General features: G+C 37.0%; 1 protein-coding gene and 1 pseudogene across 10 annotated transcripts in view; one reads left to right on the top strand and one right to left on the bottom strand.

The window, feature by feature from the left end:
• Positions 1-20,023, top strand: part of USP40 (ubiquitin specific peptidase 40) — an 89,762-nt gene that overhangs the window by 7,770 nt on the left and 61,969 nt on the right. For 9 of the 10 annotated variants that reach the window (XR_805839.4, XR_009494034.1, XR_805838.4 and 6 more), the window contains exons 5-10: positions 938-1,102; positions 2,805-2,951; positions 5,454-5,597; positions 8,095-8,223; positions 13,705-13,800; positions 15,691-15,798. Coding sequence is in view for 7 of the 10 variants with exons in the window: in XM_024990238.2 (XP_024846006.1) it covers positions 938-1,102; positions 2,805-2,951; positions 5,454-5,597; positions 8,095-8,223; positions 13,705-13,800; positions 15,691-15,798 (789 nt within the window). In the remaining 3 variants the exon portion in view is untranslated. The remainder of the gene's footprint in view (positions 1-937; positions 1,103-2,804; positions 2,952-5,453; positions 5,598-8,094; positions 8,224-13,704; positions 13,801-15,690; positions 15,799-20,023) is intronic. The other variant, XM_059885217.1, reaches the window with a different exon arrangement.
• On the bottom strand, positions 17,774-17,861 carry LOC112446126 (uncharacterized; annotated as a pseudogene).

Below are 20,023 nucleotides of genomic sequence, written 5' to 3'. Positions count from 1 at the left end.
ATTGGAGAAATTTATATCACCTAGTATCTTGTGTGTCAGAAACTGAGAAAAAGATCTTAGGTCCCACATCTTTTTCCAGCTTTCATCCCTTTATCAGCTTCTCTTCCCATGAAATGTACCTTGAAAATCATCTTCTCAGCCCACTCCTCTGCACCCTCCATTTACTCCTCTCCCTCCTTTCTACCCTTCCAGTCACAGTCACTCACGGCGTCCACGTGCCAAGTCCAGGAGACACTGCTCCACTCCCTGCAGCCCTCAGTAGTGGCGCTCACCACCCTTGCTGATGTTCCTGGCTCTTCCTCGGGCTCCTGTGCTGGTTTTTGTGTTCGCCATTCCTATATGTTGGTGTGCCCCTTGACTTTGGATTGATAAATGGTTCTCGTCCTCTTCACACACAGTTTCATACAAGGATTTCTCGGTGGCTTTCAAGTTAATCTGCAGGTTAAGGCAGATCCCATCAGAGTGTTTCTCCAGGCAGTGTGTTAGTCTTGCTTTGTTGGTCCACATGTCAAAGCAGTAAGCTCTGTTCTTCTCAAACGCTGATGATTCAGAGTGTTTACCTGTCCCTCTGATCTGTGATTTCTCTGTGCACACGCTGCCTGACTGTTCTCTGTCTGTTCTGTTCCTTCCTCTCCTCTGGCACAGCCATGTATGTGGTTTCCTGCCAAACAAATGCACTTTCCTGTTCTCGGGTGACTTGAGTTATGTGTACACACTGAACACCATCTGTTTGTTTTTTCATTTTGTAGTAAAAGTGAGAATAGGTGGTGATCTCTTAGCCTGCTCTCAGCTCATTTAGCTTAGTCATCCTTACATTTGATGGAGGCTTGCCTTTGGATTTCTAAATAAGTCTTGTGTTTTTCAACTAATATCACTTAAAATCTGTTTTTAAAATTCTGAAGCACAAAATTACATTTAAAAGTTACCTGTTTTATAGGAAATGAGGCAACATGATGTGCAGGAACTGAATCGAATTCTCTTTAGTGCTTTGGAAACTTCTTTAGTTGGAACCTCCGGCCATGACCTCATCAACCGTCTATATCACGGAACCATTGTTAACCAGATTGTTTGTAAAGAATGTAAGAATGTCAGTGAAAAGCAGGTGAATATGCAAGAGTATTTTAGTAATAAGTTAAATCATAAATTATAATTCATGTAATTAAATCTGTGATCTGTACCATATGAGGATTAATGTGCTTATTACTATAAATAACCATCACTTTTTTCCTTGTACTCTAGATGCTCCCAGATTATAAATTTATAATCCAGATTTCTCCATGTAAACTGAAAGAAGTAGATATCTTAAGATATAGCTTAAATCTTCTATTTAGCGCTCTAATATTTAGAAAGTAGATTTGGGGAATATTTACAGTAGGGACCTGTGGCACCATAAGAAAAGCCAATGTCGTCATGGGTCAGTGGTTGGAATATCGTAAAGAAAGTCACTTGGGTAATAAAAACAGAAAACACTGAGGAATGTTTAACAAATCTGTAATTATATATTGGATTTAGTTTATTGATGTCCCTCAGAAAGCTCGTTCGTATGTGTGTGCTTATGTTTAAATATTATATATATAAAGCTATCATAATCCTGTTTAAACTGGTGTAACCTTCAATTATTTGTCCTAACAGATTGTCCATTTTATGTAGTTAGAAATTTGCTTATGTAAATTTAATAATCACTGCTTGCACTACAAATCTTATATAACAAATTATTTCATCACTGAACCATTGTCCTTTAATAAAAACCTTCTTTTCTTATGGCAAGATTTATAGAAAGTTTATATGTTTGTATAAGTAAAAAATTAAATGCCATTTTCTAAGTGTTGCATTAATTGCCTTTTTGAAGTATATATATATATATATTCTATATATTTAAATGATAAAGTATTGGGCATAAAAAAGACTTTGAACCCTTATTGTGTATCATAATAGATTTGGCCAGCCTGGTTTGGAAATATTAAGATGTTATGTGTATGTGGGTTACTATATGATTGACCACTATAATGTAATGATTCACAAAGTAATTTTAAAACATAATGTACATGAAGGCACATTATAAATTAGGCATTAACTTTTCACGTATCTATCTTGTAAACTATGTATGAACGTTAGTCTTACTGCTTTGGAATTCCAACATGAACTAATTAACTAGTGCTATTTTATGATCCCCATAATCCATCAAGGTAATGCTGTTGCACGAACACACATGCAAAATTATAAATGTGCTTTCAACTTGTCAAATTGTGTCTGTTTAATATTGGAAATATGTTGTAATTCAAAGGTAATTTTAGTAGAATTAGTAGACTCACATTTTAAAAAATATCCTCCTCTTAATTTTCATGAAAATACCTTTATGTCCTGGCTGAAAATAATTTTTTTTCTTAAACTAACCCTAGCAGAAGAGGGGGAAGCAGGGTTTACAATAGAGTCCAACCATAGCCTTGCTGTGCCTGCCTGGAGACTAACATAGTACTAATGAACTGCACATACACTCTTCTCAATTCATGCGTTCAGTGGTTTATTTCCTGATAAAAATAGGTTTTATTGTATCTACAGTGAACTCGTAAATTGGCTCCTGATATATTTTAAGCTGAGTTATAATTTGCTTGAGAAAGAATAATTTATTGTTATGAATCTCACCATATCTACTTGGGAGACCTATGCCTTCATATATAGAAAAGATATATGTGTTTTAAAAAAGAATATATGTGTGATTATTCCCAGTGTATGTTTGAGTTGGTGATCTGTTTGTGAACATTTGTGGAATTGTATTTTCAATGTTATGTTCATGTATATTTCAGGAAGATTTCCTAGATCTAACAGTAGCAGTCAAAAATGTATCAGGTTTGGAAGATGCACTCTGGAACATGTATGTAGAGGAGGAAGTTTTTGACTGTGACAACTTATACCACTGTGGAAACTGTGACAGGCTGGTTAAAGCAGCAAAGGTAAAGATAGACCCCTGCCTCTTGTGAGGGTGTGCAGGTAGTCCTTGGAGCAGGAACGCCTGTCAAGTGCAGCCACCTTGTGTGAGACGTACATGAAGCTTTTAATCAGTAATAAGGATGGAAAAGACATGTCCTTACACTGTATATATTTGTATTTTAATTTTTTTTACAGTATTTTTTAAGCTTTCAACCTCACAGTTCATTCAACTTCTTTCTCTCCCGGGAAAAATTTATTTGTAGCTCAGTGTTTCTTAAATAAACCTTTTTTTTTTCCTTTGGAAGTTACTATTATGAAGAAGGCAATATATTTTTATATCTGCCAACTAGGAAGCTTGTTGAGCTTTCAGTTTTTTTGGTCTGCCACTATGAAAACAGAGAGCTTTATTTTTTGCATATGCAGTTATTGTACAATATTGATATATATGTTGATAGGTATCTTCCTTGATGCTAACAAATCTAATATGGCTTTTCCTTCTCCCCCCATTGAAAGTACCTAACTTGACAGGACTTGACAAAGTACATCAGGGTTTTTCTTCATACAACAAAGCAAAGCAAAATATAGAAGAAAAAGAAAACAAGATTTAAGCAAGTGATTTATTTTGCAACGTGGCATCAACTCAGCTGCTATTATTATGTGTAGTAGGAACTCTTTCACTGCTTGTAGATGATATGACAGGCTGTTCATTAACCTGCTAACCTTGAACTCAGTTGAACCAGTGGTTATTGAGCCCTGACTTAAAAAACTACCACAAAAGATTTATCTTTGCAGTTATTCTGTTAAGACAGAGTGATAGCACTATTCCTAGAGCTGACAATATTGAATTTTCCAACAAAGAAAATGAGGGTTGATTTAGACAGCACATGGTATTGATTTGGATCCTGGAGACTGTAGGTGAAAATGTGATAAAAACAATAAACTCCATGCCTGTAGCGTTCACAGTGGGATCTGAAACCAGGATTTGAAAACAATTTTATATTGTTTAATATTTATTTCCATCTAGCCTTTGCCCTTTTATAAACCCAAAGAGAAAGGCTTATTTTTTGCTTACTTATTTTGTATTTCCTTGTTGGTATTACAACTACAACCTAATAAAATAAATATAAAATTTAGAGGATGGAGCATCATGGGAAAGACAAATACATGCTTAGTTCTGGTTGAACTTAATTTGCACATTGGTAAAATAAGAACCTTTTGCCAAACAAAAATAATTCTTGCATGCACCTTTTATGTCATTGGTTTAATTCATTTTCAGTGAAAATTTTTTGATTTTGATATTTTTAAAGTTGCCTTCTAGTTGCATTAGATTTACTGTATTCTAAGGTTAGGCTTGGTTGTGGTACCTAAATTAATGTATATTTTCTTGTTCTGGGCAGTCTTTCTTTTCTCGCCACATTATAGTTGAGTTGCTCACTTTTTTTAGATGCATTTTTTTTTAGCTAGTGTGAAAATCTGCCATGTTGTTAGATTGCTGCTTTTTCATTTAATTTCTTTTTCACCCACTAGATTTGTAGAATTGCTGTCTTATATATTTTTAGGAATGTTAGATATTTATGATTATGGATAATTTTATATATGGGGAAGGATTTTTTTTTGCCCCTTCACATTGCCATTAATAAGGGATTTGGGAGTCTTCCATGGTGGCTCAGATGGTAAAGTGTCTGCCTGCAATGCGGGAGACCCGGGTTTGATCCCTGGGTTGGGAAGATCTCCTGGAGAAGGAAATGGCAACCCACTCCAGTACTCTTGCCTGGAGAATCCCATGGATGGAGGAGCCTGGTAGGCCACAGTCCATGGGGTCGCAAAGAGTCAAACATGACTGAGCTACTTCACTTTCACTTCATGCCTTTAAAATAAAGAGCAGCTCAATATAGTGTTTTGTTTTAAAGCAAGGCATTAAAATAAAAAATATTTTATTATCTGCTTTTAAGGACAGTAACTAGAAAAAACCCCAGTCAATGGATCTCAGTGTTTGGGAAGTTAGAGTCCTTTTGAAAGTCTAATGAAAGCTGTGGATCTTCTCCCCAGAAAAATACACACAAATACACATAATATTTTCATATAATTTAAAGGATTCGGATCCGTTGAAACAGTCCCTAGGTCGAAGGTGAAAGAGCTCCAGCTCTTCAGTAAATAAGAGCTGTGTAAACTCGAGTCAGTGACTGAGGGGAAAGGTGAAAGGTCAGGGCTCGGGCAGGAAAGAAGCACTCTTTGGGAGGAAGCACCCTCATCAGATAGCTTTAATTTTATTTAGGATAGCAACATTAAAACATACACGTGCACTGTAAATTTTTAGGTGTAAGCATAAGTGAGCGATGTCAACTTTTAGCACTAAAATAGATGAGTTTATGTCAAGAGCTGTATTGAATCCACAATGATTAGTTTATGTGACTTAAGGACATTTCTCTTAAAACTGTGTCATAGGTTGCCTTTTTATACCTTATGAAGTGTTATTCTTTTATATAATTCAGCTTTTAAAATTTACATTTTTTTTCTTTTGACAGTCGGCCAAATTACGTAAGCTGCCTCCCTTTCTTACAATTTCATTATTAAGATTTAATTTTGATTTTGTGAAGTGTGAACGATACAAGGAAACAAGCTGTTATACATTCCCTCTCCGGATCAATCTCAAGCCTTTTTGTGAACAGGTTTGAACTATTTTGTTTTGAAATTCTTTCTTTTCCCCTCTAAAGGAGAATGTTTTGTTGACCTGATTTGCAGTTTGCTTAGTGCAGTCTCTCAGCCTTGGCACTGTTAAAATTTGTATGCTCAGTTGCTCAGTCGTGTCCAACTCTTTGTGGTTCCAAAGACTGTAGCCTGCCAGGCTCCTCTGTCCACGGAGTTTGCCAGGCAAGAACACTGGAGTGGGTTGCCATGCCCTCCTCCAGGGGATCCTCCTCATCCAGGAATCCAGCCAGCGTCTCTTATGTCTCCTGCATTGGCGGCTGGATTCTCTACCACCACACCACCTGGGCAGCCCCCGTTAATGTTTAGAATTGCGTAATTCTCTGTTGTGGTGGGATTGTGCATGTATTTTAGGATGTTAAGCAACATCCCTGGCCTCTGCCTAGTAGATGACAGTAGCATCTCCCGCTTCTGTGCCCAGAAGTGACAAAAATGTCTTCAGACTTTGCCGAATGTCTGTGTCTCCTGAGGAGAGGAAAGGTGGGTAAAATTGCTCCTGGTTGAGAACCACTAGTTTATTACAGTCCTTTTTAATTTCCAAGTATGGATTTATTTCTAGTTTGTTTTTTTTTTCCCTTAACTCTCCTTGAGAAATCTTTGAAATGAAAGTTTAAGAATAGAATTAGAAAAGACCCTGCAATAGGAAAAATTAACATTCAGTAGGATGTTCTATTTGGATCTAGTTTACTTTAGATGCAAAAATGAATTACACATTTAGAAAGCGAATGAGAAATTGGAATGTCACTAGTGTAGAATTTGTAATCCTTAAGACATGGGGAAAAAATGTTTAAAAACAAATTAATTACATAATCAGCCTACTTTATAAGCTGTTTAAAAATATTTCCTGTTCGGTTGCTATACATGCTAAGATCAGAGTGATGAGACTGATGCATTTCTTGTTAAAAACCATTCTTTATATGTTTGAGACCAGAAGATTAATTAGCCAGCTATAGAGTTTCTTTGTATCAAAGTAATCTTTTTCTAAATGGTTTTAAATCCCGGTGGACCTTCCTCAGCCTAGTTACCAAGCTTTTGGGTTTTATAATTATACTAATTTCCATTGAAAGGTTCTAATGTCTTGGCTCTGAGCCTATTACCAGCATACACAGAATAAACAGGTTTTCCAGGGTACTTTTCCCTGCTCCTATTTGCTGCCTGAAAAAAAAATTCATTTTTAAATAATTGACTTATTTCTCCCTGTCTCAGTTTTATTGAGAAATAATTGACCCACATCACTTGTATAAGTTTAAGGTGTACAGAATGATGGCTTGGTTTACAAATAATATGAAACGATTACCTCAATAGGTTTAGTTAACTTCCATTATCAAATATAGAAAAATTTTTGTCCTTTTATAAAAAGTAGTTTGTCACATGATTTTAACATATGTTGAAATAACAAAACTGAAAAAAGCAAGACATTGAGCATCTAAGAAATTCACAGCAATTTTGCTTTTTGATTTCTATATTAATGAAAATCATTATCATCTTTGTTTACATCTCTCTTGGTTTTTGCCTGAACCAGACATTTGAAAAATGACATTTAAAAACTGCTGCTCACTTAAAAAGTATAATTTAAGAAAATAAGTTCCCTAAATAATTGACACTTCCCAAGTAGCATCACATATGCCAAGTATCTTTTAACCTAAAGTAGGTTTTGTTTTTTAATGCCCATGTAGGTGTTCATACCTGAAGTAGGAAATGGGAACACACCTCAGTATTCTTGCCTGGAAAATTCCATGGACAGACAAGCCTGGTGGGCTACAGTCAATGGGGTCACACAGTCAGACATGACTGAGCATGCATACATAGGTTTTCATAATTATACAGTTACAGAACACATTGCTTGTAGAGAAGATTGATCACACATTTGATAACTGAAAAAAAGAACTTTTCATTCCACTAAACTGCCTCTACACAAAACCAGCTAGTATTCATAATTACTAAATTCCTGTTTTATGCAGAGGACTGAAGTGTCTGGAGGGGTAATGCATAGTAGATATAGCTCTGACTTTGAGGCACATAACAGTCTTGTTAAAATATATTCAACTGCTAAAGAACTCCTTTATAAACCAGTGTAATAGGTATAATATGAGACGATTTTCTCTTGCTAAAATGCTCTCTCACTCACTGATAGGGTGATATGTCTTGTTATAATGTGGACTTCCATGATTTAAGCCAAAGTACATAAAAATCACATCTTGATTGAATATATGTTTTTATGTTCAACTCAGGTAGAATTTGGTTGGTGTAGTATGACTGGTATTTTCAGTCAAAGAATTACGCGTTTCAAAATTTAAAACTGATTATTCAAATTTATGTTAATTTACCCTAAATAATAATAATAATAATAACCAGTGATGTTTCTTACTGATTTTAATAGTTGAAATTCTTCTTTCCCTTTTCATTATATATATCTTTGTCTTATGTAAACTATAACAATGTTTATATTCTTTCTTGTAGAGTGAATTAGATGACTTGGAATATATGTATGACCTCTTCTCAGTTATTATACACAAAGGTGGTTGCTATGGAGGACATTATCACGTGTATATTAAAGATGTCGATCATTTGGGAAACTGGCAGTTTCAAGTAAGTATAGAAATTAGTTTAAGAGTATCTTTGCAACTGTTTTCTAGCCTTATTATTTTGGTGAGGCTATTTTTTGGTCATTTCTTATATGTTCACTCTGTGGAAAACTCTTAAAGGCATTAAAAGTTAATACAGATAGAAGTTTAAATTTTTTAGACACCTCCTATTTGCTCTTCACCTAGGTTTTCCAGTTGTTAACATTTTGCCAAATTTCTGTAAGTCCATCCTCTGTATACAAACACACACACACACAGAGTTAACATCATTATTAATGCTGAACCACTTGAAGTTTCATGAGCCTCTTTACCCCTAAATTCCTCCGTGTTTATCTCCAGAGAACCAGGACATTCTCTTACATAAGCGTAGATCAAAATCAAGAACTTTAATACTGATACAATACTATTTATTATCTAATATATATTTTATAATCAGATTTAACGGGTTTCATCCAAATCCATTATAGCATTTTCTTGCCACTGTAGTGTCAAGTCCAGGAACATGCATTATATTTAATTAGCATATCTTGAAAAGTGAAAGTGTTAGGTACTCAGTCATGTCGGACTCTTTGCAACCCCATGGACTGTAACCTGCCAGACTCCTCTGTCCATGGGATTTTCCAGGCAAGAATACTAGAGTGGGTTGCCATTTCCTACTCCAGTGGATCTTTCCGACCCAGGGATCGAACGCTGTGTCTCTTGCGTCTCCTGTGTTAGCAGGCAGGTTCTTTACCATCTGAGCCACCAGGGAAGCCCTTTGGTCTCCTTTAATCAATAACCATTCCTCAGCTTTCTTTGTCTTTCATGGCACCAAACAAAGATGATCCTTCTGTATTGTCTTTGTGTTTTACAAATGAGACTTCAGTCTTCCTGAAATGCTTTGCTGTGAATGGCATGATGTTTATTCTGTCTGGGAACCCAGTTTCCCAGTACCATTTATTTAATATTCCATTCTTTCCCCACCAATCTACAATGCTAGTTCTGTTATATTAATTGTTATTTTTATTTAAGTCCATGTTGGGGCTCTGTATTCTGTTTTTGTTGTTGTTATTCCTTATTTTCCTATTCCTAGGCAAATGCTACACTATTAATTTCCATAGCTGTATTAGTAAGTCTTGTTATCTGGTAGGGCAAGTCTCTCTATGTGTTGTTATTCTTCAGGAGCGTTTTGGTTTTTATGGTTTTCTGAACATTTCTAGAGTCACCTTGTCAATATTCTCACACATATATACACATAAAAGTAGTAGGGTTTTGAATCTACATGTGTAAATAATATACATCTTTTTGGTTTTAGAACTTCTTTAGTGTCGTCTAAAAAAGTTATATAATTTTCTCTAGAAAATAAAGCACTCATCAGGAGTCCAGTTCCAGTTATTTGCAGTGGAAAAAATTGTAATATATTACATGCTAGCCCCAAACTCTCAACCAGTTTCCTAAAATGTAACTAAAACACCAATAATGTAAGTTCTAACCCATCATGTTAGGATGTGGCATGCTTCAAACATACCTTCCTGATTGTCAAACAGTTAATACTGTGATGAATGAATAATTGCTCCACTCAAGGTAACATAGCTTCTCTGAGTGCTGTGCATGCATGTGTACATGCTTAGTCGTGTCCAACTCTTTGCAACCCCATAGGCTAGCCAGGCTCCTCTGTCTGTGGAATTTTTCGGGCAAGAATCCTGGAATGGGCTGCGATGTCCTTTTCCAAGGGATCTTCTTGACCAAGCGATTGAACCTGGGTCTCCTGCGTCTCCTGCATTGGCAGGTGGACTCTTTACCACTGAGCCGCCTGGGAAGCCCTCTGAGTGCCAGCAGTATTGAAAAATGCCATGTTCCCTTTGTTGACATTCACTTTGCTTTTCAGAACATCTCCCTGTGTTTCTGATGCTCTGTTGGTTATACGTAGAATGTACGGAGAGAGACTTATGCTTTGTAAAGTTTGGATATTTAAAGTCTAACTGTTCTGTTGGGAAAATACTGACCAGGGAGATGTTCTATGGCACTGTGTCTATTCTGTGTAGTTTTTGGACTGCTCGTAGCTGGTATATTGAAATACAGTTATCTTGTTAGTACATTGACTTTATAATCAACCATCTTGCTTTTGGAAAAAAGACAGTTTTGTTTCACTCTTTCCTATCCTTAACCTCCCATGTCTTTTATTTCTAGAACTGGGTTTTTCCAGTTTGGGGTCTAGGAAGCCATACACGCATCTCTCGAATGCATGTGCCTATTTGCCAAGACACTAGCTCGTTGGGCACATTTCAGTCAGATAGAGTGACACACGTCTTACCTTCTCTGTCTAGTTCTGCCCTCCATGTTCCACCCTTAGTGGCTGATTCTTAACCTCTTACCTTCCTTCACACTGCTGTCTTCCAGGCCCCATGATAAGTGAATCTTACTCTCCAAGCAGCTGTTCTCCCCTGCGCCCCCCCACTTTCAAACAATTGCATTAACTTTATTTCATTCTCTCCAGAAGATGAGGTTGAACCTTTTGTTAGATCTTTATAGAAGCTTGTGAACAGGTCTTATAAATAGTTATTATATAGTTCATTTTTTTTTTCTCTTTGCCTAGTCCACTGTAGTTCCTGGTTTTCTCCTTCCACTTATGTTTCTGTGGTAGCCTTTGTTTCCGATGTTGTCCTGTCTCTCTTCAGCCTTAGAAAGTGCTCCTGCCTTCCATGCAGTTCTGCTTCTGCCTCGGGGCTGTGTCTCTGCTGTCCTCCATGCTGGCCACAGGCCCTCCTCAGTCTTGCTCAGCCAGTGTCAGATTTCAGGCACTTCTGTAGTGGGCAGGATTTATCCTCAGTCTTTTGATGCATTAAGTATTTATTTCCAGTTTCCTTTTTAAGTTTTATCATTTGACATCATGCACAGAGGTAAGCTTCACACTGTGCGGTGAGGTAGCTCAAAAGGAATGATTCTTCCATATCTTCCTTTTGAGTTGTTCTCCCTTGGACATCTCTACAATTCTGTGTTCATTTCTTGGGAAATGACGGCAGCATCAGGCTCTTCTCTCAGCTCCTTTATACGACGCAAAGGGGCAGGCAGGCGCGCTTTCACTTGGCTTGGCTCTCTACACTGCTTCTCTGGTCTGAAGCTCTGGTACTTTAGCAGGGTCTTCTGAAACTTAAAGAGCAATCAGAAGATTGCTTTCTGTCTCTGCCTGTATATTTCCTAATTCATGGCTTCTGTGAAGCATCACATTTATCTTTTTTTATTATTCCACTCTTTAAGAATCACTAGCTTTTTATCTAGAGCTTTATGGTGTTCAAATAATGATGCATGCTTTAAGAGTTTCAGCTTCAGTAGGTATACCTGCTGGACACTGCTTCTCTGTTTACTACCATTACCCTGAGAGATCTCTTATGCCGAGAGACAAAGGACTCCAGATACTGTAAACACAGGCAGGTATTGTTTCTTCTGCTTTCAGTTTGGTGATTTCTTCTTCCCTTGCAAGTTTCCCTGCTAGGTGCCATCTTCAAGGAACACCTTTAAATGACCTGTCTCATATAATGTTCTTTGGGTGAAAGCCAACATTTCAGTTCTCTCAGCCCAGCTAGAAGATGAGCTCTTCCTGCTTGCATGGAGGTCATTAACTATTCAGAATGTGGCCCTAGATCTAGCTACGAAGAGGAGCCTGACTTAGGCCTTCCGAATTGGGGGGGCTTTCGTTTCATTGATGGTTGATATCACTTTGAACATTTGAGGATGTGGGACAAAGGAGGCTTTTCAGTAACTTTCATGAGTCAGCCCTGGGACTGGTGCTTGTAGGACCAGCCTGTCCTCATAAGACCAAGGTTGGACACCGGCAGAGTGCAGGAGGACTCGGCCCAGGCCACATGCCCCCTGCACCAGTGTCACATCCTGGATGATGCCAGCCTACCTCTCCCCTCCTGCCATTTTTAAATCTCTTGTTTCTTAGCCATGAATGTCTTTGCATACTAAGTCACTTCAGTTGTGTCGAACTCTGTGCAACCCCATGGACTGTAGCCCGCCAACCTCCTCTGTCCATGGGATTCTCCAGGCAAGAATACTGGAGGGGGTTGCCATTTCCTTCTCCAAGGGATCTTCCCAGCCCAGGAATTGAACCAATGTCTCATGTCTCCTACATTGGCAGGCGGTTTCTTTACCACTAGGGCCACCTGGGAAACCTGTGAATGTCTTTAAACATCTTAAACACACTATTTTATTATTCTCTACCTGAAAATTGCAGTATCTGAAGACCGTGGGTCTTTGGATATCTGCTGACTCCGTTTCCTCATGATTTTGTTCTTTTAGGCTGTAGACTTGGTTGGCTGTTTTTTAAGAATATGGTTTAGGAGTGATTGGAAGCCTGAGTTAAAAGTACCCTCCATGAAAGATGTGTGTCTGACTCTACCACATGCCTGTGGTCACCTCCAACCTTTAATACCTTGAAGATAAGATCTGTGTTTTAGAGCCATGCAAATAGTATGAATTTGGGCCACAAACTCACATGAGGACCTGTTTGTGATTATAGATTTTTAGAGGGAGTGTATTTCCACCTCCATCTAGTATCAGGGGGAAAGCAAACAAGTTTCTCATTGTCCTTTGTTGAGGAGTGGGGTTTGTTTGTAGATCATGCTTATATTTAGAGCATAGCCCTTTCAGGTTTCTAGCTTTTTGCTGGGATCTATTTGTGTGGTATAATAAAAATATATACATTTGATCTTTGTCCTGGATTCCTGGCTTAGAGCTCCTTGAGATTTCCCCAGTGATAAGGTTGTCTTTTCTTGTTCATAATGATCCCCTTTCAACCATACCTGAGGTTATGCTAATGAAGTTACCTGCAGGGTGAGGGCTGGTCACCAGAAGGACCAATCACATGGTTAGAAGGTTAGAACCTTCAGCCCCTTCCCCTGACCACGGAGGGACCAGGGGCTGGAGATTGAGTTTGGTGGTGTGTGCTCATTGCTGCAGTCATGTCTGACTCTTTGCGACCCCATGTATGGCAGCCTGACAGGCTCCTCTGACCATGGGATTTCCCAGACAAGAATACAGGATGCATGCCCTCCTGCAGGAAATCTTCTTGACCCAGGGATCGAACTCATGTCTCCTGTGTTGCAAGCAGATTCTTTTACCCCTGAGCCACCGGGGACCAATGATGGGTCACCAAGGGCCAATGATTCAGTCAGTCGTGCCTGCATAATGAAACTTAAATAAAACTCTGAAAGAAAGAGACTAAGGGAGTGTCCAGGCTGGGGATCACTGTGCTAGAAGCATTATTTACCTCACAATCCCAATTTATAGAAATGCTAGAGAGATTAGGTAATTTGTCCAGGATTATTCAACCACAGTTGAAATTCAAAGCCAGACTTCCTGATTCCAAAGCACATACAAGTTAGTATGATGTTTTTATCATCATTTCCTCATCTTGAAACCTCCGAGGCACAAATATTCCTGTTTTGCTAATTACTAAGAGATTAGTGATAGAAACTTTTTTTTTATTGTTTTCCTTCTTTAGGAGGACAAAAGTAAACCAGATGTGAATTTGGAAGATATTCAGAATAAAGAGGAGGTTGATGATCCATTGATGATTCTAAAAGCAATTTTATTACAGGTAGAGTATATGTTTATGTTTGTGTTTATGTATATATCAGCTATATGATTTAGTTGGTAGAAGTGATATTGTTACTATTCATAGTCTTCGGGGGAAATTCTCTGTCTATTGAAAAAAAAATTTTATTAGAGGCTTTCTGATTATAAAAGAAATACTTATGAATGGTAGAAATTTTGAGGGGAAAAAATTGAAAGTATATAAAGAAAATAAGTTTAAACCAAATGTTTGGTTACTGTTAACACTATGATATATATTCTTTGCATTTTATTTCCTTTGTGTTTGTATAGATATGTTAGGATTGAGTTACAAGATTTCTTTGGGTGGTTACTTTAAATAGAATTGGGATATACTATATATACTTCTTTGGAATTTACTGTTTTCCCATATTATCCTTCTAATGTCTTTAGGACCTGAAGTTATGTCCCCTTTTTCATTCTGTACTGATAATACCTCAAGTATATGACTTGTTTTTTTTTAACTTTACAATATTGTATTGGTTTTGCCATATATCAACATGTATAATATCATAAGTGTATGACTTTTAATGTTTATCACGTACCCTGTTGTAAAGATGGTAGTCTCTTTTCATTTATTCATTCATTCTTAATGAACATTTTTTTCTCAGTTTCTTTCTAGGGACCTAGGCTGAATATTGGTCTATGGCTACTGTCTTAGTCTGCTAGTTCAGTTCAGTCACTCAGTCGTGTCCAACTCTTTGCGACCCCATGAATCGCAGCACGCCAGGCTTCCCTGTCCATCACCAACTCCCAGAGTTTACTCAGACTCACGTCCATCGAGTCAATGATGCCATCCAGCCATCTCATCCTCTGTCATCCCTTTCTCCTCCTGCCCCCAATCCCTCCCAGCATCAGAGTCTTTTCCAATGAGTCAGCTCTTCACATGAGGTGGCCAAAGTACTGGAGTTTCAGCCTCAGCATCAGTCTTTCCAATGAACACCCAGGACTGATCTCCTTTAGGATGGACTGGTTGGATCTCCTTGAAGTCCAAGGGACTCTCAAGAGTCTTCTCCAACACCACAGTTCAAAAGCATCAATTCTTTGGCGATCAGCTTTCTTCACAGTCCAACTCTCACATCCATACATGACCACTGGAAAAACCATAGCCTTGACTAGACGGACCTTTGTTAGCAAAGTAATGTGACATAATAAAATCCCACAGACCGGTGTCTTAATTAACAGAAATTTGCTTTCTCATAGTTCTCAGGCTGGACAAGGTGTCTGCAGATCTGGTTTCTTCTGAGGCTTCTCTGCTTGGCTCTTGCTGTGTCCTCATATGGCCTTTCTTGTGTTCATGTGCATCCCTGGTGTCTCTGTGGGTCCAAATTTCCTTTCTTATAAGGATGCTTGATTGGATAAGGGCCCACCCTTAAGGCCTCATTTTAACTTAGTCATTTCTTTAACTGCCCTATCCAAATATAATCAGTTAAAATTTTGAGAGGTAGGAATTCAACATATGAATTTTTGTGGTAAGGGGACAGATTTCAGCTCAAAATAGTCACTTCTTACCCCCTTTTAGAAGTTGTTTATAATTCAGAACATTCAGAAGAGACCAGTAGTTTTTTTTTGCATGAAAGTATTTCTTCTAAAAATCCCACATAATATCAGAAATTTACCAAATCTCTAAATACACTTTGGATATTGCTCTTGAAATGTTTAAACGTTACCACATAGAAAGTGGCAAAATTCAAGTTTTCTAAACTTAGGCTTAATCTATTTTAAAAAGCTTTTGATTTTTAAATAATTTTGGTTAATCCACCTACTTGTTTGGTGTTACAGGCCCATTTATTAATCCTGTTGGTCCCTTGAACTCCTAAGCATTGCACTTAAATCTTATCAGATTTTCTTAAATGACTTTTCTTTCTTTCATAAGGAGGAGAGTAATCTAATTCCCGTTGATCAGCTGGGCCAGAAACTCTTGAAGAAGATAGGAATATCTTGGAATAAGAAGTACCGAAAACAGTATGGACCACTGCGAAAGGTATTCATGACATCCTTCTAGAAAGTTCCATCCCCAAGAAATTTTATTGTGATCTTGGCAACATGAATTTCTTTGCAGAAGGAAATTTAAATTAGGTAGAAACAGAATTAATATTTTTCTTAATGGTTAAAATTCAGTTAAATGACTTAGTAATTTATCATAGAATCAAGAATTAAGAAAGAGAAGAATAGAGAATGGGCTTTTAATCACAACAGCAAAAAATGTCACCAAGTTCATATTCTTTTTTTTTTAATTAATTAATTTTAATTGGAGGATAATTACTTTACAATATTGTGGTGGTTTTTGCCATACATCAACATGAATCAGCCATGGGTACACATGTGTCCCCTATCCTAAACCCCCGTCCCCTGTCTCTCCCCATTCTATCCCTCTGGGTTGTTCCAGAGCACCAGCTTTGAGTGCCCTACTTCAGGCATTGAACTTGCACAGGTCATCTCTCTTACATGTGGTAATATACATATTTCAATGCTGTTCTCTCAAATCATCCCACGCTCACCTTCTCTCATAGAGTCCAAAAGTCTGGTCTTCACATCTATGTCTCTTTTGCTGCCTTGCATAGATCGTCATTACGGTCTGTCTAAATTCCATATATATACATTAATATACAGTATTGGTGTTTCTCTTTCTGACTTACTTCACTCTGTATAATAGGCTACGTTTCATCCACCTCATTAGAACTGACTCAAATGCGTTCCTTTTTATAGCTGAGTAATACTCCATTGTGTAAATGCAAAGTTCATATTCTAAGGCTTATCATCTTACTTACAGAAATGTCTTCTGGCATTCATCCACGTTTCACTTGATCTTTCTTTGACACACAATTTTACTAAACTTGGCAGTCTGGTTTCCTCAACTGTAAGATGAGCAAAAGCTGGTAATGCCAGAATTGAGACAAAAACTTGACTGAAAACAAGCAAAGCAACAAAACACTTAGTAAACATTTGGAGCTATTTCTTGTAGAAGCAAGGTGCTTACGTGCTTCAGTCCGTGTTTAAGTTCATCTTTTAATTAGACCGCAGTTCATAAATGAAGTTATTGACCCTGAGTTCATGGACAGCCTTAGGTTTTCAATCAAAATGATTGGATCAGTGTTTCAGTATTTTACTATTAAGTATGTTATCAGCTGTGCAGGGGCTTTATTGTTTTGTTTTTAAATAAAAATATTCTTCATAAGTTTGAGGAAGTTAGCTTTTACTCATAGTTGACTGGTAGTTTATCTCTTTTTTTCCTTGAAGCTAATTTGTGCTTTTATTTGCCAATATAACTTAACTACAGTGGCTTGCAAACTTTTTTGACCTAAAAAGTACATTTTACATCACAGTCCAGTAAACACATACATACAGAATATCTATACTTATCTGTATATTAAGTTTATTGAGCAGTTTACAACAAAATTAGTAAGAAGGTACAGAAATTTCCCATATTCCCCTTCCCCACAACATGCATAGGTGTTATCAACATCATTCATCAGGGTGGTTGGTTGGTTAGTTTGTTTTTCCTAAACCAAGGATGAACCCTATTGATGTGTTGTAATCACCAAAGTCCATAGTTCATCTTAGGATTCATTCTAATGAAGTAAGTAGTACTACATTCTGTTCGTTTGGAAAAAAAATGTATAATGACATATATCCATTGTAATAATGTCATACAAAGTATTTCTACTGCACTAAAAAATTGTATTCTGTGTATTCATCTCCCCTCACTTCCAGACTCCTAGCAACCACTAATCTTTTTATTGTATCCATAGTTTTGCCTTTTCCAGAATGGCATAAATAGTTGAAATCTCTCTCTCTTTCAAAGCCTTTATATTTCTGTGACCACTCATGGCCCATGCATTCATGGGCTGGACAGACTCTTAAGTAGCAAACTTCCCCACTAAATATTGCAGCTTTCCTTCCAATATTGAACCTTGTCCCACTGGTCCTGCCCAACAGCTACATGAAGTGCAGAGGACATGTAGAGAGTATTTGGTCATAGGAAGGCCACAAGTTTTATGCCCCTTGTCTCAGTGAACCCAGATTCCTTTGGGTGTGTTACAAGCAGCTGATAGTTGTATCTTGAATAGAGGTTGGAGATTATCAAATGCTGTTTGTTTACATTTATTGATGTGACCACAGGGCTCTTTTCTTTTACTCTGTTAATGTAGTGAATTCTTTTGCCTTTTTTCAATGTTAAAGCAAATCTCACATTTCTGGGATAAATCACATGTGATCATGACATAGTTATATGTATCTCTTGTTTATGTTGGGCTTCCCTTGCAGCTCAGTAAGTAAAGAGTCTGCCTGCAATGCAGGAGACCTGGGTTCAATTTCTGGGTTGGGAAGATCCCCTGGAGAAGGAAATGGCAAATATTTGGCTCATATTTTATTAAGATTTTGTGCCTATGTTTATGAGAGACATGAGTCTTTAACTTCCTTTTTTGTAGTATCTTTGTCAGGTTTTATTATCAAGAGTTACACACACACACAGAAGTCACTCAGTCGTGTCCAACTCTTTGCAACCCCATGGATTGTAGCCCACCAGGCTCCTTGGTCCATGGGATTTTCCAGGCATGAATACTGGAGTGGGTTGCCGTTTCCTTTTCCATATCAGAGTTAGGGAGGACTCAAAACAAATTGGGAAATTCTCACTTTTTTATATTCTTGAAAAGAATTTTTCTGAGGTAGATTATTATTTCTTAAATGTTTGATAAAGCTAGTTAGACCTGAAATGTTTTTATGGGAAGTTTTTTATATTATAATTTTAATTTGTTTGTAGAGTTACTTACATTTTTATTACTTCTTGGATTGTCTTAGAAAATTATATTTTTAAAAGAATTTGTCCTTTTATATATGGTGTCAAATTTATTGGCATGAAGTTGTTCAGAATATCTCATATTATCTTTTTTAGTGTCTGTAGGACCTAAAGTTCTTCATTTTCATTCCTGAAATTAGAAGTTTGTGTTTGCTCACTTTTTTCATAAGACTCTTTAGGGCTTATCAAATTTTTATAAAACAGCTTTTCAAAAAACAACTTTTACCTTTATTTTCTACTTCATGAAGTTTTCAACTTCATTGATTTCTGTTTTTAGTTATTTCTTCCCTTTCACCTCTGGGATTTAATTTAATCATCCTTCTCTAGCTTCTTGGGTTGGTATCTCAGTTGTTTTTTAAAACATGCTTTTAAATCATAATTTCCTTCTAAACGCTAATTTGTGCTCCATTGCCCAATCGTGTCCGAGTTTTTGTGACCCATGGACTAGCCCGACCCGCCAGGCTCCTCCATCTGTGGGATTCTCCAGGCAAGAATACTAGAGTGGGTAACCATTGCCTTCTCCAGAGGATCTTCCTGACCCAGGGATTGAATCTAGGTCTCCTGCATTGCAGGTGGATTCTTTACCATCTGAGTCATGGTCCTTGCCTTCAAATCTACTTTGTTTGGTATTATTACCTACTTTGCACCAAGCTTTCTAATGCAAGTGTGTCTATTGTAAACAGTATGAAGTTGGTTTTTGTTGATTTTGGAAAATTGTGATTTTTAAGGAATTTAACCTCTTAAAGTGTCAAATTTGTTAGCATAAAGTTGTTTGAAATACTACCATATTATCCTTTTAATATCTGTAGGACCTATAGGACCCTATTTCATTTCTGATATTGGTAATTTGTGTTTTTTAGATTTCTTTTTCATCAGGCTTGCTAAGAGTTTATCAAGGTTATTAACCTTTTCAAAGAAACAGCTTTGTATTTGTTTTTCTCTTTTGTTCATCTGTTTTCTATCAAATAATAGAGTTTGATAGTCTCCCTTTTAATTAGAATGTTCAGTCCATTTATTTTTAATGTATCCATTTATATAGTTGAGTTGAATTCATCATCTGGCCATTTGATTTTTATTTGCCTCCTTTATTCTTTGTTCCTTTTTTTTCTTTCTTGCCTTTTGAATTAATCAAGTAATTTTTAATGTTTTATTTTTGTCTCCTCTGTTGACTTTTTGGCTGTAGTTCTTTAATTTTTTTACTGTAGGTATTGCACTATACATAAGTTAGTATTGTAATGTACAGACCAATAGTGTAACACTTCATGTACCACGTAAGAGGTTTATAGTAGTATAATTCCATTTTCCTACTCATCCTTTTCTGCTGTTGTCTTGTATCTTACCGTTATTTGTAAATACACCATGTGTTTGTATGTATGTTTCCTTTAAACATTTAAATGACTTTTAAAGACAT

The sequence above is a fragment of the Bos taurus genome, chromosome 3 (assembly GCF_002263795.3).
Source record: "Bos taurus isolate L1 Dominette 01449 registration number 42190680 breed Hereford chromosome 3, ARS-UCD2.0, whole genome shotgun sequence".
Classification (NCBI taxonomy): Eukaryota; Metazoa; Chordata; class Mammalia; order Artiodactyla; family Bovidae; genus Bos; species Bos taurus.
This window is presented reverse-complemented; position numbering and strand designations above follow the sequence as displayed.